Source organism: Halichoerus grypus, chromosome 6, assembly GCF_964656455.1.
Source record: "Halichoerus grypus chromosome 6, mHalGry1.hap1.1, whole genome shotgun sequence".
Lineage (NCBI taxonomy): Eukaryota > Metazoa > Chordata > Mammalia > Carnivora > Phocidae > Halichoerus > Halichoerus grypus.
In genome coordinates this window covers 117,279,651-117,302,697 of record NC_135717.1, presented here as the reverse complement: position 1 = coordinate 117,302,697, position 23,047 = coordinate 117,279,651, and the positions used below count along the sequence as shown (strand labels likewise).

At 41.6% G+C, this 23,047-nt stretch overlaps 1 protein-coding gene across 4 annotated transcripts in view; it reads left to right on the top strand.

Moving 5' to 3' along the window:
• The first annotated feature begins 2,101 nt into the window (after positions 1–2,101).
• The window catches only part of SLC11A2 (solute carrier family 11 member 2), a 37,207-nt gene continuing 16,261 nt past the window's right edge, over positions 2,102–23,047 (top strand). For 2 of the 4 annotated variants that reach the window (XM_078075973.1, XM_036098908.2), the window contains exons 1-8: positions 2,102–2,242; positions 16,414–16,485; positions 17,963–18,111; positions 19,086–19,211; positions 19,647–19,766; positions 21,176–21,282; positions 21,815–21,885; positions 21,993–22,060. In XM_078075973.1, the coding sequence (XP_077932099.1) occupies positions 2,122–2,242; positions 16,414–16,485; positions 17,963–18,111; positions 19,086–19,211; positions 19,647–19,766; positions 21,176–21,282; positions 21,815–21,885; positions 21,993–22,060 (834 nt within the window). In that variant the 5' untranslated portion in view covers positions 2,102–2,121. Of the gene's footprint in view, positions 2,243–2,826; positions 2,850–12,429; positions 12,493–16,413; positions 16,486–17,962; positions 18,112–19,085; positions 19,212–19,646; positions 19,767–21,175; positions 21,283–21,814; positions 21,886–21,992; positions 22,061–23,047 lie in introns of those variants that run through there. The other 2 variants (XM_078075972.1, XM_036098910.2) reach the window with 2 other exon arrangements.

Genomic DNA, 23,047 nt, shown 5'->3' with positions numbered 1-23,047 from the left:
AACTATCAGGAAACTTTCTGAAGGCAGCCACTTCTTGCTCCCAGTATCCCACCTCATTCTCCTCACCTCCCCCTTCTGTCTCCTTTCCACCTGTGCCTCCAGCTGGCCTACTAAACTATTTGCCAGAGGCATCATTTCCTCATTCTTTCAGTTCCCCTCCTCCCAGATTGAGAAATTCTGGACTTGCTCTGGATTTGTTTTTCTACAGTCTCAGGGTTTTGTTTTTTATCTTTTTCTTTTCTATCAGGCACCCCAGTCCTGGGTTTGCATGACTTTGTGGTCGGCCTATGGATCACTGATTAACCAGGCTGATGCCAGCAGGTCCCTCAGATCCCAAGGAATAGACTAGGCGGTATTTTTACCTGCACGCTGAGACTCCTCATAATTGCATCAGTCTGCACGCACCTATGGAAAATACTAGTAGACTGTCGGGCTTGGGGTTAATTGGTTTCAGCTCACACCTTAGGGGAGCAGAGTCCTAGCACACATGCTGGCCTGGTACAAGTGCCCAGACTGGCTTCACACTAAGGGGAGTGGCATCCTGAAGGAACGCAATTCCTTTTACTCCACCCCTTTCGTCCACTGGCACTCATAGGCCGGCCTCCAGCTCCTGCCAAACGGATCAAAGATGTAATCTTAGAATAAAAGTTTTCTTTCTTTAATATCCGGGAGTGGCCGATATATGATGCTTCCCTTTTCATGGCAGGTCAAAGATGAAATTTGATCAGGCTTTGAAGGGTGTGGCTTGCCTCTTGAAACTCGCCGCGGTGTCTTTACCAATGTGGTGTTGCTCGGGGCAGCCCAAAGTGCCCTTATTTAACGAAGGGAGGCGCACTTGTCTGCATATATAGAGGCAGGAGCCGACACTGGGAAAAGTCAAATCCAGTCGGCCCAATGAAGAAGCAACCTAAGACGGAGGAAGCTCCACACTGTGAGCTCAGTAAGTAGCCAGCAACTATGCAAAAGCCCAAGGAGATTGCTCAGCTGAGCAGACCTGGCAGGGTGACAAGAATGGCTCCAGCCATTTTACTTTCTAGTTGCAGCAGAGGTTCCCAAAGGAAAGGTTCTGGTCTGGAGGGACTTCATCAAGTCTTGTGAAACTACCCAGGTGTTTTGTTGAGAGATTGTCAGAACTAATTATTGTGTGTGTTTTTTTTCTCTCCAGGAGAAATTCTGTATGGAAACCAGCCTGTATCAGATAACTGACGATGCTCGGCCCACTTTTTTTGTCCCTGAGTTTTTTACTTTGTACTTGATTTGGATTTTTCTTTTTGCAGTTCACTCTCCTATCATCCTCTCTTGGACTCTTTTTACTATCTATAAAATTTTCTCCTACCAGTTTTTACATGAAGAAAGAAGTTGGAGGGGTTGATGCTTTTCCTTTCTAGGTCTACAATTTGGTCAAATAAGCTCGGTTATCTTTAATGTAAGCTGTAGGGGGGTGTCTAAGAATGTTTCTGGATGCTCTAAAGGACATTGTAGAAAGTGAGGGTGGCTTGTCAGACCATTTTTCTTCCTCTAAAGCGCTACTAGTCTGGCCATTATCTTCAGGGAAAGACTGGCGCGTGAGGTTGAGGCTGGGGCTGGAGTGGGTTTGCTTTTAGGTAGATAGAGATAAAGCCTGGGGGAAGAAGCGAGACAGACAGGTAGGATGGGAGTAGGGCACCTGATGCGGTGGAACTGGGCGCACTAGCTGATGTTCCGCGGTTCCTCCCAGGTGTGGATTGCTTTTGGTGAGGCTGCAGATACTATGATGTGACTCCAGGGACGAGAGGAGACGGTCCTGCCAGGTTGGCTAAACTTTATATAGTGGAGCCGTACCTCGTAGAGCAATGTCTACAGAAAAAAAGGGGCTCGACTGCCAGTATCTAATGTGAGGCAGCGGCTAACTACGGTAGGAAATTTAAGTGTCCCGGGAGCGCCCGCACCGTGGGAACTTCCGAATCCGCACTCCGCGAGTAGGACCCACGCAAGCCAAAGGCTCCACTGGAGGCACCTCCCGCCGAGGCCGCTGTGGCCCCGCCTCCAGCCTGACCCGGGGGCGGGCGGAGCCTCGGGACGCCGTCAGCTGGCCACGCGCGCCCGCAGCTACGGGGAATACGAGGAGTCCAGCCAATAGGAATGTGCAACTGCCGTCCTGTTGGCCAATCGCGGGGCGTGTGGGGGTTGGCCCGCTTGGCGCTAGCTCCGGGGATATGGAGCTGCCAGCGCGAGGGCATCTTGTCAGGTGGTTGCGGAGCGGGTAAGGCGACGGGCAGGCGAGGTCGGGGGTCACGCGACCGCGCCGCTTTCCCTAGGCGGGCCGGGAGGGCGCAGGGCGGCTAGAGGGTGGGCGAGGGAGCAGGCGCCGGGGCCAGTATGGGGTGCGCGGGGCGTCGTGCGGAACAGCGAGGGGCGGTGCGGGCCGGGAGGGCCTAAGGCGCGGGGGGCCAGACGGAGCCGCATTCTTCGAAGGAAGACGGAAAGCGGGGGTGGTGGGGGGGGCGGGAAGCGGACGCCTGAGGTTGTGGGGGCCTCGTCCCTTCCCCGCCGAGGCCTAGGAGAAATGGCCGAACGCCCGGCTGGACCTGCCGCCGCGCCAGAACCCGTGACCGAGGGTGCACTAACCCGCTTCACGCCGCGGAGGAGGCGACGGGCACAGGGCAAGGTCCCGGCAGCCTCCTCCTTATCTGCAGAGCTCTGGGCCCGCGCCCGCTCCCTGGGCCTCCCGCCGCACCTCTCCAACAATAAAGTTCACTTTAGTGCAGCCGACATCCGTGGAGCGCTTTCCAGTGCAGGGCCTGGGGAGGCCGCTGAGTACTCGTGTGTTGATTGGTTTTAGGGCTGTTTGTGCGCCTGCCAGGTTCCAGGTACTATTATAGGGGGCACTGTAGCACAGGGTGTGTAAGTGGGGTGGATGCTCTCCGGCTGTTGGGTTTCCTGTATCCCTACTTTTAAAGCTGTCGCTTGTATTTTGATATTCGGTCTTCGGATTCCTTTCCACTTTTGATTCCCCCCAAGACCCCACTTCATGTATCCGAGGATTTCAAAGAGCTTCCTTAAGGGAGAAGTTGAGAAACCTGGGCTCAAGTTTTCCTATGCATAAAATGAACATATTTTCATATTGTCTGTTGCCTTCAGAGGAGTGCTGTGAAGTTAAGGGAACGTGGCATATCTTTAAAGTGGAAAACAAAAGGAAAATTCTGTGGAAGGAGAGGCAAGGGCAGATAGGCTTCCAGAAACTTTTGCTGGCCATTAATTTTAGTGAATATTGGTGAAACCGGGGGCACTGTTTACCTTGACTCCTGTGAAATTGAAGGCCTACCAGTTCGCACCACTTCTTGGCTGTGTAACCCTTTGAGCAAGTTGCTTAGCCTCTTGGTTCTTTTGTTTCCAGGTACTTAAAATGGGGATTGATAATATCAGACTTACAGGGTTGTTGGTGAGTATAAAGTAACAATACACATAAGGTGCTTAGAACAGTTATTGGCATGTAGGAGTTTGTATTACTTATCTGTGCCTTCCTTCCCCTAAAGATTCCAAACTGAAGAATTCTGACATTACTACTTATTTAATCTTTGCTCAGAATCCGGAGCCTATTGTGAAAGAACCCTTAGGGTCTTGTTTTCCATCTATGGCAGTAATGTTGACCTGAAGGTATAGTATAATTCCATATGATTAGAGGCTTTCTACTGGGTGTTTATTTTTACCATTAAATAAGGTTGGAAACTATCTCTATACTAGGTATGCCTGTGATAGCTGTGTTGGGTAAATGAAACCTCAGAACTTCTTTGTTTAGTTTTTCATCAGAAAATACTTCATTTACAGTCTTAGGCTAGGCACAGTTTGTTTTGGATCCAATACCAAAAAGGCCACGATTGCAGCATACTTGGTTTCTCATGTTTCCGGGATGGCTGTGGGGAATTTCTGGGCAGCCTGGCAGCACTTCTTGTTAGTGAATGGGGAAGCTTGGTATGAATCTAATCTTTACTGTTAGGATCTCAGCAGTGGTTCCTTGGATTACTCTCTAGAGCAACTACTAAGCAGCTTTATTTCAGTTTTGACTCAGGGAAGTGAGGGTTAGAGGTCAGAGAATGGTATCCATAAAGTAGCATCTTTTGAGTGGGTGCTGTGGAGTCAGAGACCTCTTTATTCCTTGCCTTCTCTCCATGTACACAAATACAAATGTCTGCTGACAGATATATACCCTTTCTATGAGCTTAAAAGTCTCACGTTTTCTTGTTATCTGGAAGGCACTACTGGAAGACTTCTGTCTTCTGATTCTTCCCTTCCATGAAAGCTGCTGTTTATACACATAGCATAATCACAAAATGAGAAACTCTGAATTTATGAAAAAGAGCATCGCTTACTGCAGCAGTATGCTGGCCCGATTTGGGTGAAGTATGGATGCTTTAAGTTCACTTATTTAGCTTTGGAATGAGATAGTTTAGTAGTTCTATAGGGTTGAAAGTTGGATGTTGGTTTGTTGAGAGTACAGTGTCTTCTTGGAATCTCTTGTGCCTGAATAAAGAGGAAGGGGAGTGACATCTTCAAAGAGTTGAGTGTTTGAGGCAAAAGGGAAGCATTTTGCCCTAGTATTGTCGTCTTTGTCATCTGAGTCTCTGGTTTGAATAAAATATTTTGGAAAAGAAGGCAGGGAGCATTTGGATGTGCAGAATATAAGAATTTGGAAAACACAGACCCTTGTTGTCTCACTCATCAGATGACATTTATTTTTTTGATAATTTAACAAACATATATGGAACAATTAACATTTATTGGCCCATGGAGACACAAAGAACAGCCCTTCAGGTATCATCAGGAATATCATGGATAAAATGCAACATTGTTTGTATTATAAACTATAATAACATCAGAATGGAATATTAAAACATTTGGCTGGGAATGATAAAAATACATTTATTGTCTAATTCCTCTTCCACTTTTAAGTCTAGAATAACTTACATTTTTTTTAATGTAAGGATCAAAATTTCCAGTAAAAACTTAAATTTGGGAAGTTAGGGTCTTTTCTTTGTGCTTATTGCTAGTAGGTCGTCTTGGAGGGGTTATTTTTGTTTGTTTTGGTCCCATTTATCACTAATGATCAAGTGTCTGTTAAAACTCCTAGGTAATGAAAGGAGAAGACTACAAGTTAATTATTAAGATTTTAACAGGCTCCAAAGAGCAAAAGGAGGTATATATGCAGTCAGAGAATCTTGTAGTAAGTTTTGTCTGTCTGTACATATAATTTTTCTTTGCTTTAAGAAAAGACATGTCGAGGAAAATTTGTACTCAAATTGTTAAGGCCAGGCTACATCCGAGAGACCAATATGTGTCATTGGAATAAATGAGTTGAATGTAGTCTAATAATAATCATTCTTCACATTTAATTACTCAAGCAAGTATGAGGGCAAAACATTTTTTCTGAGGCATGAGTGGGTATAAGTTGGTTTAATAGACTGTCTTATTTCAATATAAAGGGTCTCTGAAATTGTTCACAGAGCTTGGAGTTGTGTTCTGGGATTGATGTGTCAGGTCGGGAGGCCAGGTTGGTTCTCCCAAAGGGAAACACGCTGCTATATACCTCTGATCAGGAGGAAATCAGAGGAAGTTCTCTGTATGAGAACTGAGAGGAGCAAAGACCAAGCTATATAGAAGTAAGACTTAGTGCCCCTGACATGTCAGCAGCCAAAGAGGTGTGCTGGTTAAGCCTCAGCAATGGGCAGAGAAAGTGTTCTGTTTAGTAGGTATCAGGCCCTTCTAATTCTGAAGTCTGGTTGATGAGTGATATTTTTGTCTAAGAGATCAGTACTTCTTGACAGCCTGGCCACATTTCTCCCGGCTGTTATCATCTTTGACACCCAGGCAGCCAGTTTCATTATCAACTGTCCTCTTTCTCCCCATATCTGACTCCCTCCCTCCTTGCTGCTTAACATTTTCTTTTTCTTTTTTATCATTAGATGTTCTCAATGTCAGGTTTTTCTTTCAACTCTAAAACATAGATTCTCAGAAGTCCAGCTCAGGTGAGAAACCACAGACTTGATGTTGAGTTGAAATTGTGGTCTCTGGTAGATTAAGCAAGATTCTCCCAATTTTGAGATTATTCTATGGTATATAAAGTCAGTAAAATGAAGAACAGCCTAAGCTGGTATCTTAATGGCCATTGTGCTAGAGTGAGAAAGAGACACACACATACAGAAGCCCTGTTGTGTATTAAGTGCATGATACAATAGGAGTACTGTTTGTACTTTATGAACTGGGCGTGTTTGTGTGGCTTTTGGCTGAAGACGTTCTCTACTTAGGTAGTGAAGATTAGAATTTCGAGACTGTTTTCTTTTTCTTTTCTTTTTTTTTTTTTGAGACTTTTTTCTTAAACTGACTCCACAGGGACTTTTCACTTTGCTTCTTCACAGAAGTAGGTGTAATCAGTCCTCAAACCTATCTTTTCTTCATTTTATGTCAAATTCATTTTCATAAGAGAAAAATAGGATACACTTATACCTAAATTTTAAAAATTCTAAACTTCACATCCTCAAGAGTAATTTAGAAATTCACATGGCTTTTTAAAAAACTAATTATTATAGTTGACATACAATGTTACCTTAGTGTCAGGTGTACAACAGTGATTTGACAATTCTATACATTATGGGATGCTGACCACTGGTGAGTGGAGTTACCATTTGTCACCATATAATGTTATTACAGTATTATTGACTATATTCCCTATGGTGTACTTTTCATCTCCATGATCTATTTATTTGATAACTGGAAGTTTGCACCTCTTAATCCCTTTTCGCCTATTTTGCCTATCTTCCCTCCCACCTCCACTCTGATAACCATCAGTTTGTTGTCTATATTTAAGAGTCTGTTCATTTGTTTGTTTTGCTTTTTAGATTCCACATATAAGTGAAATCATATGGTATTTGTCTTTCTCTGACTTATTTCTCTTGGCATAATATCCTCTGGGTTCATCTGGGTTGTCACAAATGGCAAGATGTCATTCTTTTTTACGACTAAGTAATAGTCTAGTGTGTGTGTGTGTGTGTGTGTGTATTTATCACTTTTTCATTATCCGTTTATCTATCTATACACACTTGGGTTGCTTCCATATCTTGTCTATTATAAATAATTCTGCAGTAAACCTAGGGGTGCATATATCTTTTTGAATTAGTGTTTTCATTTTCTTTGGGTAAATGCCCAGTAGTGGAAATACCAGATCATATGATATTTCTATTTTTAGTTTTTTGAGGAATCTCCATACTGTTTTCTACAGTGGTTGCACCAGTTCACATTCCCACAAACAGAGCACAAGGGTTCTCTTTTCTCCACATCGTCATAAACACTTGTTTCTTGTCTTTGATACTTGCCATTCTCACTGACACAAGGTGATAGCTCATTGTGATTTTGATTTGCATTTCACTGATGATTAGTCATGTTGAGCATCTTTTCATGTGTCTGTTGGTCATCTGTACGTATTTGGAAAAATGTCTATTCGCGTTCTCTGTCATTTTTAATCAGAATTTTTTTATTTGTTTTCAGTTTTAGAAGTCCTTTATATATTTTGGATATTAACCCCTTATCACATATATCATTTGTAAATATCTTATCCCTTTCTGTAGGTTGCCTTTTTGTTTTGTTGATGTTTTCCTTTGCTGTGCAAAAGCTTTTTATTTTGTGTGGGGGCACCTGGGTGGCTCAGTTGGTTAGGCATCTGCCTTCGACTCAGGTCATAGTCCCAGGGTCCTGGGATCAAGCCCCACACCTGCTTCTCCTTCTGCCTCTCTCTCTCTCATGAATAAATAAATAAAATCTTAAAAAAAAAAAGAAAAATTTTTTATTTTGGTATAGTCCCGGTAGTTTATTTTGCTTTTGCTTCCCTTGCCTGAGTTATATCCATAACTATGTTGCTAAGGCCAGATGTCCAAGAGATTACTTCCTATATTTTCTTTTAGGAGTTTTATGGTTTCAGATCTCACATTTAGGTCTTTAAATCATTTTGAGTTTATTTTTGTGTATGGTGTAAGAAAGTGGCCCAGTTTCATTCTTTTGCATGTTGGCTATCCAGTTTTCCCAACACCATTTGTTGAAGAGACTGTCTTTTTTCCATTGGATATTCTTTCCTGCTTTGTTGAAGATAAATTGACCATATAGTTGTGGGTTCATTTCTGGGTTTTCTGTTCTGTTCCATTGAACTATGTGTCCCTGTTTGTGCCAATACCATCATCAGGGAAATACAAATCAAAACTACAAGGAGATATCACCTCACACCAGTCAGAATGGCTAAAATTAACAACACAGGAAATAAGAGGTGTTGGCGAGGATGTGGAGAAAGGGGAACCCTCTTGCACTGTTGGTGGGAATGCAAACTGGTGTAGCCACTCTGGAAAACAGTATGGGGGCTCCTCAAAAAGTTAAAAATAGAACTCCCTTAAGACCCAGCAGTTGCACTACTGGTTACTTACCCAAAGGATACAAAAATACAGATTCAAAGGGTTAGGTTAGGGATTTCATTGAATCTCTAGACTGCTTTGGATAGTACGGACATTTTAACAATATTAATTCTTCCAACCCATGAGCGTTGGTGAATCTTTCCATTTATTTGTGTCATCTTCAGTTTGTTTTATCAATGTCTTGTAGTTTTCAGAGTACAGGTCTTTCACCTCATTGCTTAAATTTATTCCTAGATATTTTATTCTTTTTGGTGGAATTTTAAGTGGGATTGTTTTCTTAATTTCCCTTTCTGTTACTTTATTTTAGTGTATAGAAACACAACATATTTCTGTGTATTAATTTTGTATCCTGTGACTTTACTGAATTCATTTCTTAGTTGTAATAGTTTTTTGCTGGGGTCTTTAGGATATTCTGTATATAATATCCTGTCATCTGCTAATAGTGCCAGTTTTACTTCTTTACCAATTTGAATGCCTTTATTTCTCATCTGATTGTTGCAGCTAGGACTTCCAGTACTATGTTGAATAAAAGTGGTGAGAGTGGATGTCCTTGTTTTGTTCTTGATCTTAGAGGAAAGGCTTTCAGCTTTTTACTATTGAGTATGATGTTAGCTGTGGATTTGTCATATATGGCCTTTATTATGTTGAATTATGTTCATTCTATATCCACTTTGTTGAGTTTTTATGATGAACAGATGTCCTATTTTGTCAAATGCTTTTTCTGCATCTATTGAGATGATTGTATGGTTTTATCCTTCCTCTTGTTAATGTGGTACAGCACATTGATTCGTAGATATTGAACCACCTTTGCATCCCTGAAATAAATCCCACTTGATCATGATGAATGATCCTATTAATGTATTGTTGAATTTGGTTTGCTGATATTTTGTTGAGGGTTTTTGCATCTATATTCATCAGGCATGTTGGCCTGTAGTTTTTCTTTCTTTCTTTCTTTCTTTAAGATTTATTTGAGAAAGAGAGAGTGGGTCAGGGTAGGGGCAGAGGGAGAGGGAGACATTGAGAATCTCATGCAGACTCCCTGCTGAGCACAGAGCCCAACATGGGGCTTGATCTCATGACCCTGAGATCTTGACCTGAGCTGAAATCAAGAGCTGGATGCTTAGCTGACTGAGCCCAGGTGCCCCTGAAGTGTTTTGTTTTGTAGTATCTTTGGTTTTGGTATTGTAGGGTTATGCTGACCTTGTAGAATGAAATTAGAAGTTTTCCTTTCTCTTCTATATTTTGGAATAGTTTGAGAAAACTAGGTATTAACTGTTCTTTAAATGTTTGGTAGAATTCACTTGTGAAGCCATCTGGTCCTGGACTTTTGTTTGTTGGGAGTTTTGATTACCATTTCAATTCCATTACTAGTAATTGGTTCACATGGCTTTTCTAAGCTGTTTCTTTCCCCCTCATTCCCAGTGGGGGCAAATTGAGTTTTGGAACTAATGAGATTGACATCCTCAATGGAATGACTCAGAAAATGGTACTTTTTTGTTGACCTGGAATGGAAAACAAAGAAAGCAATAATCTCTCTCTTTTTTTTTTTTTTTTTTAAAGATTTTATTTATTTATTTGACAGAGACAGTGAGAGCAGGAACACAAGCAGGGGGAGTGGGAGAGGGAGAAGCAGGCTTCCCGCTGAGCAGGGAGCCCGATGTGGGACTCGATCCCAGAACTCTGGGATCATGACCTGAGCCGAAGGCAGCCGCTTAACGACTGAGCCACCCAGGCGCCCAATAATCTCTTATTTAAAAAAAAAAAAAAAAGTGGCTAGTAATTTTCCTTATTAAAATACATAGGAACGGTTCAGAAAACAATTAGCCCTGTTCAAACCACTTGAATAATTCAGAGTTTTGTTGACTCCCGGTCATCCAGGATAGGAGCTTACTTTCATGAAGAACATCTTATACGACATAGGTGTTAGATTAATAATAATGGTTTAATAGAAATATCAAGTACTTTAGCCATAAAGGAGACTTTTAGGGAAAAGGATTTTAGAAGGATCCAGAAATTTTTACATTTTCTTCAGGACAAATGGAATTTTTCTTTTTATCACAGCTCCTTGTTATTCTCAAATAAACAACTCGGATATCACTTTCTAAAGCCTACATCTCTGCATTTGGCAGTTTTGACTGTGTCACAAGCATGTTGCTGGCACTGATAAATTGGCTGAGGGAAGCACCAAGAGGGAGAAGAGGTGCCTTTGCCAGTCAACTTTATTTTATTTAATTTATTATAATCTCTATTTTATTTTTTTCCCAGAGAACAGTTTTTGGTCAGTGTTTAAGGACTGAGCTTCTTACATGGGCTTTGGTGGAGGTTTTGGGGCAGCCGGGTCTAAATCGGGGTGGAGGTGTTTGGTTCTTCCCTGTTTCGCAAGAGCGACCCCTGACTGCCTTGCTGTGAATTTTGCCAGTCAACTTAAACATTCCTGTTCACATTTATTTAACCAGTTGCTACCATGCAAACACTTCTGGTTCCCTCTATGAGAGTTCTTTTCCTACTTTAATGCTTCCTTTGATTTTATTTATATAGGGAAGCGGAGGTAAAAAGAGGGGATGAATTAGAGGACTGTTCAAAAACATTCCTCTTTAAACCTTATAATTAATTTTAGGGAGACCTTTGCAATGTTGAACACAGCTCTGAAATCAGTGAAATAATTTTGAGGACCTTTGTTCTCTATAGGGGAATTTTATAAGAAGTATTTCAAATTCAAACTTTTTTTTTAACCGTAGGGGGAAAACAGTTAAGTTATATGTTGTTTAGTATTCGGTATTTCAGACTTTCTTAGGGGCAAATTTTAAAACAGATTTGGGGGACGCCTGGGTGGCTCAGTCGGTTAAGCATCTGCCTTCAGCTCAGGTCATGATCCCAGGGTTCTGGGATTGAGTCCCTCATCGGGCTCCTTGCTCTGCGGGGGGCTTGCTTCTCCTCTGCCTCTGCCTCTCTCTCTTTCTGTCTCTTATGAATAAATAAAAAAATCTTAAAAAAAAAACATAAGACCAATTTGGGCTATCTAAGTTCTTTCTTTCTTTTTTTTTTTTTTTTTTTGAGAGAGAGAGAACAAGAGTGAAAGAGTACAAGCAGGGGGAGTGGCAGAGGGAGAGGGAGAAACAGGCTCCCCGCTGAGCAGGGAGCCTGACATGGGGCTCCATCCCAGGCCTCTGGAATCATGACCTGAGCCTAAGACAGATGCCCAACCGACCGAGTCACCAAGGTGCCCCTATCTAAATTGTTCTTAAAAAAATTGTTCTTCTCGAGTTCTTGTGAATGTTAACAGAACACATGAATTCATGTTAATTAGATGTTCAGAATCGATTAAAGCTAGTATGTGTTTGGGGGGATACCCAAATTAAGGAGTCAGGAAACTCTTTCCTGACGACGTGGCCTCTAATTTTTTGCATTCAAGTGAAACTCCTAGTTCATAATTTCAGAGCATGGCTGTTTGGGCACTAAGACAAAGTAGTAGTAAGTTAAGCTTATGACAGTGTGTGCCTGCCAGCTGGATAGGTAGAGATCTCTGATTATCCACAACAGAAGTTTTGTCAGACAGAGTTGAACTACACATCCTGAAAGTGTTTGTTCAGAAGCTGAGTGAATCCATATGACCTTTATATTTTTAAAAAATAAATAATACAAGTACATGACAAAAAAATTTTTTAAGTGCAAAATGGTATACAATCTATATTCAGTGAGAGGTCTTCCCTTCATCTGACCTCGTTTGTGCTCCCCCACTCCTTCATCTTGGGGACAGCATTAGCAGTTTTTGGCATGTCCCCGGGGGGTAGTCCATACGTGTACAAGTGTGTATTATCTCTCTTTTTTTCTTGACATAAATGATTGCACACCATTCTATATAGTGGGTTTTTTACTTGAAAACATATCTTGTTGTTTCCTATCAGTACATTTAGATTTGCTTTATTAAAATAGCTGCATGGCATTCCATCCTGTAAATGTACATAGTTTATTTAACCAGTCCTCGACTAATATATAGGTTGTTTTTAGTCTTTTGATACCACAAACAATGTTACGGGAAACTTCCTTGCACATACTTCCTTGTGTGAGTATTTCTTTAAGATCCATTCTTAGAATTGCTGGGTCAAAGGGTATGTGCACTTCTGGCATTTTAGACAAAAAGTGTAATTTTATTAGTCTTTTTATCTTGTAAAACTTTTTTTTTTTTTTAAGTAATCTCTACGCCCAGTGTGGGGCTTGGACTCCTGACCCTGAAATCAAGAGTCACGGGCTCAATTGACTGAGCCAGCCAGGCACCACACTTGTAAAACATTCTTACAACCTTTTTTTGGGGGGGGGAAGGAAGAGCAGAGGGAGAGAGAGAATCTTAAGGAGGCTCCGCACTGGGTGACGTGGGGCTTAATCTTACGACCCTGAGTCGGACACTTAACCGGCTGAGCCACCCAGGCACCCCCATTCTTAACAACTTTTGATAAGGAATGGGATAAAATAGTTATATTACATTTAACCAAGAGTGCCATTTTTTCTGTTGTTGACTGCTCTTTGACAGGAGGAAACTTACTGGATTTGGAAGAAGGTGACACTTTATGGTTGAGGGTGAACTAGAATATAAAACCTATATTATAATTATCAAAGTATTGCTGGATTGATTCTGGTTGCTTGTATTTCAACTTGATCTTTTCATTAATGTAGTTAAATGACTGAAACAACCTGGTGGTATGGTCCTAGAGAGCAAAACTGTTTTAATATTAACTGCTTCTGTATGGGTCTTAAGTTTTCAAGGAGATTAAATACTGTGCAGCTCACCAGGTATAACTGACCCACTCTGTTTCCTGCCCTAATTATGTTCTGTAGGCACTGGAAGCAATAGAGCTTATAGTTTGCTGACTAAAAGTTTTGATGAGAAAGTTGGAATCTAGAATCGTTTTTTCTTTCTTGGAATAATACATTCCTGAGATTTCAGAGAAGACCAGACTTCTTGTATTTATTAGCTCTGTATGTAACTAATATAGAAATAATCCCTTAGGATACTAAAAATAATTGTTTAAAATTTTATCATGAAATATTTCTGCCTAAAATTATTTAACTATAACCTTTTTTTATTTTTTATTTTTTATTTTATTTTTTTTAAAGATTTTATTGATTTATTTGACAGAGAGAGACACAGCGAGAGAGGGAACACAAGCAGGGGGAGTGGGAGAGGGAGAAGGAGAAGCAGGCCTCCCGCCGAACAGGGAGCCTGACGCGGGACTCGATCCCAGGACTCCGGGATCACGACCCGAGCCGAAGGCAGATGCCCAACCGACTGAGCCACCCAGGCGCCCTATAACCTTTTTTTTTAAAAAAAGATTTTATTTATTTGAGAGAGAGCGAGAGCATGAACACAAGTGGGGGGAGGCAGAGGGAGAAGCAGACTCCCCACTGAGCAGGGAGCGTGATGCGATGTGGGACTCCATCCCAGGACCTGGAGATCATGACCTGAGCCGAAGGCCGAGCTTAACCGACTGAGCCACCCAGGCGCCCCTAACTATCACCTTTATGGACTACAGGCTCAGGGGAAAACACACTACTATCTCAATTGTTAAAAGCTTATTTTGGGGGGCGCCTGGGTGGCTCAGATGGTTAAGCGTCTGCCTTCGGCTCAGGTCATGATCTCAGGGTCCTGGGATCGAGTCCCGCATCGGGCTCCCTGCTCCTTGGGAGCCTGCTTCTCCCTCTGCCTCTCTCTCTCTCTCTCTGTCTCTCATGAATAAATAAATAAAATCTTTAAAAAAAAAAAAAAAAGCTTATTTTGGGTAGGAAATTGCCTCAGATGCATTAAACACTTCTGTGACTTACACAGGATATCAATCATCACTGCAAAAGTAATCTAATTTAGTCAGTTCTTGGTGAGTAGGGCCACATTAGAAGAAAACTGAGTTATTCTTTTTTTTTTTTTTTTTAATATTTATTTATTTGACAGAGAGACACAGCAAGAGAGGGAACACAAGCAGGGGGAGTGGGAGAGGGAGAAGCAGGCTTCCCGCCGACCAGGGAGCCTGATGTGGGGCTCAATCCCAGGACCCTAGGATCATGACCTGAGCCAAAGGCAGACGCTTAACGACTGAGCCACCCAGGCGCCCCAACTTGAGTTATTCTTAATAATAATATAATTAATAATAATAAAATATTAATAACATTATTTTTAACAACAACGATAATAATGTTCTCAGAGTTGATCAAAGTATAAAGAAGGGCTCTTTGCCTCATATTAAGTGGTCCAAGACCTTTTCCTGTAAGAGTTAAAGTCCCAGAGCTGATTTGTGGTGTCTAATTTATTATGGGTTAGGATAACCTTATAACCTGGCTTCTTAGAATTATATGTAAAATAAAAGGATAAAAGCTCTGGGTGGGGCCAAGGGGCTGAGCTGTGATTGGAATCCAAGTGTCTAGGGCTAGTCTCAGTGGTCAGATATGTAAATCCCATTCAGATAAGGTGCTAAAGAGGGTTTTAATGTAGTCATTATTACTGGCATCTACTGGCTGGTGTTAGCCATCTAGTGGCTTAAAACCTGATAGGAGGGACATGGCTAGTTGTCCACTGTAACAAAATACTTGATATTGGTGATTATAGAGGTAAAAGATTATGTTTTCCAAATTAGCAAGTGGTGGTATGTTTTACATCTGGGAAGATGGATGAAACCTAGAACCCTTCAGCTCTGAATTCCGAATTCTTTAAAACAGGTACAGAATATATTGGTAGATTATCTACGAAAAGAAAGTAGAAGAATGTTCAGATAGGAACATGGGAGAAGAGAGAAAGACTTTTCAGTAAAAGATAACTAAGGAGAGGCTTTATAACCTTTTCAGTAGGATCGTTCTTAGTGGGATTTAAGTAGGGGTTGGGGCTAACAAATATTACCTCGTCTTTCTCCTTCTAAATTTGAAATCAACTGAGAAATAGATTTCTTAATTAGTAGATTGAAATGTAAAAAAAGTCAGCCTTATTGGTGGGGTTGACTGGAGAATATTCCATAGATCTGTGGCCAAATGGGCTTACGATCATCCCCCTCCTCCTCCCCAGTTAAACTTAACCTATCAGGGCGCTAGACCTCTGGGACAACCCCTCATCGTTAACTCCCTTGCGTGATGGAGAGAAGTGCTGGCATCCTGCAGACTATGCCTAGTCCTCCTGGTGCCTCATCTCTCCCTGAGTGCCCAGGAAGGGAGAGCCATGGTGATGAGTTTCTTTTGGTTGTTGAAGGGTTGGGGAATGAGAAACGTTATAGGGGAAGTCTCTCTATCCTCAGGGAAATAGGAGGCTGGGAAATAATGGCTCTCCATGACTAGTATGGTGATGAGGTGCTATTCTCCCCCCCTTTCCAGAAAATTGAATCGTGAGTTTAAATTGTTTTTTAGATCAAAAAGAGTCATAGATCTTTGTCCTTAAAAACTTGTGAAAGTTGGGGGAAATCCATCTGGTTTTGGGGCACCTGGGTGGCTCAGTCGTTAAGCATCTGCCTTCGGCTCGGGTCGTGGTCCCAGGGTCCTGGGATAAAGCCCTGCATCGGGCTCCCTGCTCAGCGGGAAGCCTGCTTCTCCCTCTCCCACTCGCCCTGCTTGTGTTCCCTCTCTCGCTGTGTCTCTCTCTGTCAAATAAATAAATAAAATCTTAAAAAAAAAAATATTTGAGTTAATCTGGAAGCAAAGGCAGAGACTGGGGGATTGCTTAGCAGCCTCTTTGTGGATGCTTATTAAAAAGTATTTGCCTACTTCCCTGAAATATCTTTTGCTTCAGTTTGGTTTTAAAGTCTTGCTAGCAAAAAGTGATTAAGACTTTTTAATTTTTATTAAATATCTCTTAATCATACTCTGAAAACTGTAATTATTTTCAAGGTTCTTTAATTTAGTAGAAGAATTATTCTTTTCATCTAGTATGGGGTCAGTTGTATAGAGTAACAAAATGCTGGTTCTGAACTTGTTAGTTTATTCTTGCTGATTCCTGTCTCCCTTTTCTCCTTTCCAGAATCCTATTCTAAGGATTTGGACACTCAGGCATCCACCATGGTGTTGGGTCCTGAACAGAAGATGCCAGATGGTAATTTACAGCTGTGTTATTGTCTGATTTTTACTAGGAATTAGGTTTAAATCAGTAATAGAAATTGACCGTATTTTCCTTCTTGTCATCTATTACAACCAAAATTGTCCTTAAATCCTCTTCCCTAGCTAACAGTATCATCATAGAGACCTGCTCCAATCAGATCCAATCCAGTCACCACCTAGTAATTTAGGCTGTAAATGATAATCATAAATATCTGTCTCATATCTTATTTCCGATTCTGAGATGAGCCGAGATTAGCTGCAAGTTTGGTTTCTGTAGCAGTAATGCTTGCAAGGGCAAGTATTCATCACAGGCCTGGCATAAAAACCTTTAGAATGCTTTGGCTTTTCACAGCACTGCAGATACTTATATTAAGGAGCAGTAAAATACCGAGCAAGCGCATTAAACTTTGTATTCCATTAGAGCTTCTGGAGTGTTCTGACTAATTGTTTCTAATTCTAAATTTCCCCTTTAGAATTTTCATTCCTTTTCTTTAAATTTCCTCATCAATTCAGGGCCATTTCACAGTTCCTATAGAAAGAAAGCTTTTGTTTTTCTAGTTGGGTGTTGCAAGGATTTCTTGGAAACCCTGACATTAGAGCTCTGTGTTTTGAAATTGCCGTTTGATGGCTACCAAACTGGGCTTTGTATCCTTCTGGCAGATTAGCCCTTTTCTCTCAGACCCTCCCCTTCCCAGCATTTAAGATTACCTGCAAAATGCAGGACTCGGAAACACTGATAAGCAGTCTAAGATGAGCCCTCCTGTCACAAGGGTGCCCACACCCCGTGACCCGAAGCTCTTCATTGCAGGCCTTAGTCAGGAGGCAAAGGGTTCCTGTTTGGTGGTTTCCCTGCAGCTTCAGATTTTAGCCTAACCATGGCAGGATTTGTCAACTTCCACATTTTTTGAGAAGCCTGACAGAGATATAATGTCCAAGGACGATTCTTTGGCTAAGTCCTACCAAATAATGGATGGGGGTGGGGGCGGAGGAAGGTAGTAACCCACTAGACGGACTTAGTTCTGTTCTTCGAAAAGTTAGGATTTTAGGTTACCACCGTGGCTAGTCGGGGAATGTTATATTTTGAGCCCTAGGCATCAGTGTTTTTAAAAGAAAATGAAATGGTTCTAAAAATTGCCAACTGGGTATATAGAAGTGTGAAAGTAGGAAAACCATTGTGAGATGAACGTTAAAACTGATCTAGAGCAAAGTGGCTGGGGAGGAGGGGTGAGAGGGAGCTTTTTTACCATACGCTTTTTTTATTTCCTGAATTTCCATCCATGTGAATATACTGCCTAGTTAAGAATTAATTTATTAAAAATATAGATGAAAATAAAATATTAGAAATAAATCGAGTAGAGCCAGGTTGGTCTTGTGCATTTAGGTATTAAAAAGATTTAATTTAAACGTTACTAAGGACAAGTTGTTGGTATATTTTGTTTTTTTTTAATTTCTTCACAAACCTGTTAATTTAGATGATGTTTCTGGAGACCATGGGGACTCTCCCAGTCTTGGTACCCTCAACCCTGCCTATAGTACCTCATCTCTCCCCCAGTCCACTGAGCACTCACAGGAGCCCTTTACCACCTACTTTGATGAGAAGATCACCATTCCTGAGGAGGAGGTTAGTGACAAATCCTTGGAGGAAAACATTATTTAGGGAAGACTTAGGAGTGAAAAGTCTGCTGGACAACTCAAGATCAACAGCCTCAGATCTAATTTTGGCAAGCAGTCTCTGAAGACTTTTGTAATCAGAGTAACTGTTTACAGTAACTGTTCAGGAAAATGAGGGCCTTGAAAACAGTTGCCACATTGTACTAGTGATTATTTTTTGATCTAGTAAGTATGAATTTCATGTTCTTTTTTTTACCATGGCTTTTGACCCTTTTGGGTAGTGATTGGGCACAAGGGTACTGATACTGTTACTTAGGTTTTAGAATGAGAGGCTGATTGATGGAAAGAGCAGGTAAGGGAATGGTTCCTATTTGGACAGAGAAGTGGCCAGTTTATTGATAAGAAGTGGGTAAGATGGGAGTGCCTGGGTGGCTCATTCAGTTAAGCGTCTGCCTTTGGCTCAGGTCATGATCCCAGGGTCCTGGGATCGAGCCCCACATCGGGCTTCCTGCTCAGCGAGCCTGCTTCTCCCTCTCACTCTGCCTGCTGCTCCCCCTGCTGTGCTTTCTCTCTGACAAATAAATAAATAAAATCTTAAAAAAAAAAAAGTGGGTAAGATGGACATTGAACTTGGACACACCCAATATTCAACATCCTAAATCCTTTGTTCTTGTGAAGCTGATATTGTTGCTTTATATGTGATAAAATAACAGATAGGAGGCACCTGGGTGGCTCAGTCAGTTAAGCAGCTGCCATCAGCTCAGGTCATGATCCCAGAGTCCTGGGATCGAGCCCCGCATCGGGCTCCTTGCTCGGCGGGAGCCTGCTTCTCCCTCTGCCTGCCACTCCCCCTGCTTGTGCTTGCTCTCTCCCCTTCCTCTCTCTGTGTCAAATAAATAAATAAAATCTTAAAAAAAAAATAACATAAATTAGATCAGTAGTTTGGAGGTGATAATTAGTTTAATCTCTTCCTCTCTTGTATAGTATTCTTGTTTTAGCTTTCGTAAACTCTGGGCTTTCACGGGACCCGGTTTTCTTATGAGCATTGCCTACTTGGATCCAGGAAACATCGAATCTGATTTGCAGTCTGGAGCAGTGGCTGGATTTAAGGTGAACATCTAGTCCTACCCCTGTCCCTTTTAAAAACACACAGTACACCCTCACATCCTTCCCCCTGCTCTGCCTGTTGGATATCATCAGCCTTGGCGGTTATGTGCAGACACTTCATTGGTAGTGACACTTAGGTGAAAAGTACTTTGCCATCTGGTTTTTAAAATTTATTTTATACACGTAGTTAGCTTTAACATTTATTTTATTTTATCCATTCCACATAGTTTTCCTTGAACAAGGGAGAAACTAAGGCTCAGAAAGGTCTGAGGTGACCTAACAGGTTATGTGTAGAACCTGAAACAGAACTCAGGTTATTGGATTCCTGACCTGGGCTTGTTCCTGAATGTAGTATTTCTCATTCACATTACCAAACAACCAAACGAAAACACTCCAGTTGTGTAGTAAATGTTATGATGGGATTTTGTTCTTCTCTAGTTGCTCTGGATTCTTCTGTTGGCCACCATCGTGGGGCTTCTGCTCCAGCGCCTTGCAGCCAGACTGGGAGTGGTCACGGGGTTGCATCTTGCTGAAGTGTGTCACCGTCAATATCCCAAGGTGAGCCTGTTTGTCACTCATCTCAGAGGAACCTGTGTGTTTGGTGGAAGGTGCTGGCCTCGTGGTATACTGAAATAGTGGAGGACTTGGTGGTCAGGGCCCTGCGGATGAGTTCCAGGGGAAACTCCATAGCCCTTCTTGCTGCCAACCCATATTTCTGTACTACTTCAGAATTTAACTTGAGATTCACTTTTTGCCAGAAAGCTTCCTTAGAAAAATTCAGTTTGAGTAAATATTTACCATTCATTCTGCCTTCTGACATCTAGCAGTGCCCAGCCCATGGAGGGGTGGGAGTGCTCTTTCATTCATACATCCATATTCCTATTATACATACTTTTTTTGTTTGACTTTGTCATCAATTTGAAAAATAAGGTTTTCTCTTTTACTGCAAACTCTCTGTGGCAGGATCTTTGGATTTGTTAATAATTATTTTTCAATTTGCCCTGACCCTGGAGGTTACATTGTCTTCCACAGCTTTTTTCTGGACATTTTGGGCCTTTCCTGGTATCTAAGGCAGGAATGGACTGGAAGATAGTTTTAACCTAGCTTCACCTTTAGATAAGATAATGATTTGCCTCTGGTTTGACCTAAATGTTTAATCTCCTTTCCTGGCTGTGAAAAACTGTGCTTATCTGCTTTTTCCCCCCTTATATGCTTCTTTAAAAAACCTTAGTAATTTATAATTTCTTGTAGTTTCTCTTCATGTATCTTAACAGTTGTTTTTTTGTAACAATTTTTTTGTGTAGTAGATACCTGGAAGGTGTTTTTTTTTTTTTTCTTGGCCTCTGTGAGCCAGTATTAACTAAACTTGTCTTTCAGCTGGATTCTTTGACCAGATTAGGTTTCTATTTTGTTATATGCAACTCAATTTCAACCAGTTTGCCCTGAGTCCCTTTACATATTTGTCCTTTTTCACTTGCTTATATATTGTCATTACATTAAAGTTGACTCCAGCCTCTTCATTTTTGTTTTGTCTCTTCGGCCACGGTCAGGATGTTTTCTTCTATGGTCATTTTCTGTTCTCTCCTGAACAATACTTTGACCATGTTAGCACCCTCATTTTCCCCTAAAACTTTTGGATTGTTTTTAGGCAGGAAATTAAGTGGAAATTAATGATTGGAAATTCCCGTTCCTCTATTGAGTGGAAGGTAAGAGAAAAAAATTAGGATTAGCTGTTGTCCTGACCTTGGCTCATAGGCACCACCACACAGAAGCACCCTTGCTTTCTCCAGGTGGGGGCCACAGTGCAATGATGGGCTAGGTGGAGCTCAGTTCTGGTTCTTCATCTCTAGACCGAAGCCTTATGGAGGACTGTTGATGGGTCAGTGCCAAATGTGAATTCCAAACTATAGGGAAAGTTCTTAGAAATGATTAATTAGAACCATGTCTTTCTGCTGTTTGGTATTTAGGTCCCACGAATTATCCTATGGCTGATGGTGGAGTTGGCTATCATTGGCTCAGATATGCAAGAAGTTATTGGCTCAGCCATTGCCATCAATCTCCTGTCTGTAGGAAGGTGAGGGGGTTTTCCTCCAGAAAGTAATATTTTGCTAGATTTCAAAGCAAATGTAAAAACAAAAACCAAACTAATTTTCAGTTTTCAAGATTCAATTTAAGTATTATTTTTTCTGTGGAACCTTTCTGGAGCCACCTTCTCTCCTAGCAGCTGTAGGCTCTATATGTTCTATGTTCTCATGTCGGGTTATGCATCCCTCTATTATACAGTGTGTGACCTTGTGTGTTACAATTATTTATTTGTATATCAGTTTATCCCACTAGACAGTGAGCTCCTTGAGGGGTAAGACCCATACTTTTCAGCTTTGTATCCTAAATGTCTGACTTAGTAGACAGTCAGTGTTTGAATGAATGTAGTTCATTCAGTTGGTGCTGTGATCCTAAACTACCCAAGGCCTGACTTCCTGCCACTGTCCCCTCTCCCGCGAGTCCTTGCTTTTCCAAGTGTTGTGTATCCGGAAAGCTGTTGGAAAGAAAGTGTTTTGAACGTTTCTTTTCTTCCTGTTAATCTCCATTTCTTCTCTCTGACCTAGGGTTCCTCTATGGGGTGGAGTTCTCATCACCATTGCAGATACCTTCGTATTTCTCTTTTTGGACAAATATGGTAAGGAGAGTGGGAATGGAAGGGTCAGTCAAACGAGCTACTTTCCATCATGAGGCTGATGGAGAAGTCTGCCTTCTGTGAGCTCACTGTTGCATTTTCCCCTGTAGGCTTACGGAAGCTAGAAGCATTTTTTGGCTTTCTCATCACCATTATGGCCCTCACATTTGGATATGAGGCAAGTGTTGCAGGCTATTTACATTACTTTTTATAACCAAAAAAGATTTTTTTTGCCTTTTCTTTTAAGACTGTATAATGCTAAGATGGTTTAATTGTATCACATGCGTTAACAAAAAGCCAAGTCAGCCTAGGCCAGTTTTGAAGAAATATGATCTATAGAGACTAGTCTCTAGGAAAGCCTGCTGGGTCTCCTAGGTCAAAAATAACAGATTTTTTAGGACTTTGTAGACTAGCCTCCTTGGTTCCAAGTTGGTTAGCCCCACAACGAGCAGCCTCGGAGAGGGTTCGGGAGGGAGCTGCAGGGTTATTCCTGGCTGTTAACTTGGAGGAGTTCTGGTTTTGCTTATCCTGGCTTATACCAACTGCAGCTTGAATTTTCTCTGTATTGTGACAGTTAATGAACTATAAAGGATATAGTGGATGATTCGTGGTTTGTGCCCCAACCCAGATACTCCTAGGAATCAGTACCATTATATGCAGTAATAGTAGCTTTCTATGTCCAGTTGTTATAAACTCATTTTTGCTCATTGGCCTGGCTAAACTTATTTTTTTTTTTTAAGATTTTATTTATTTATTTGACAAAGAGATAGCTAGAGCAGGAACACAAGCAGGGGGAGTGGGAGAGGGAGAAGCAGGCTTCCCGCTGAGCAGGGGCCTGATGTGGGGCTCGATCCCAGGACCCTGGGATCATGACCTGAGCTGAAGGCAGACGCTTAACAACTGAGCCACCCAGGCGCCCTGGCCTGCTAAACTTTTAAAAGTACATGTAATCTGGGGCGCCTGGGTGGCTCAGTTGGTTAAGCGTCTGACTCTTGATTTTGGCTCAGGTCATGATCTCAGGGATCTGATTCTCTCTCTTCCTGTGCCCCTCCCCCTGCTCACGCTCTCTGTCTCTCCATTTCTAAAAGAAATAAAATCTTAAAAAAAAAAAAAAAAGCACATCTAATCTGTCAGTAGATTATGCAATAGATTAGTCTAAGGCTTC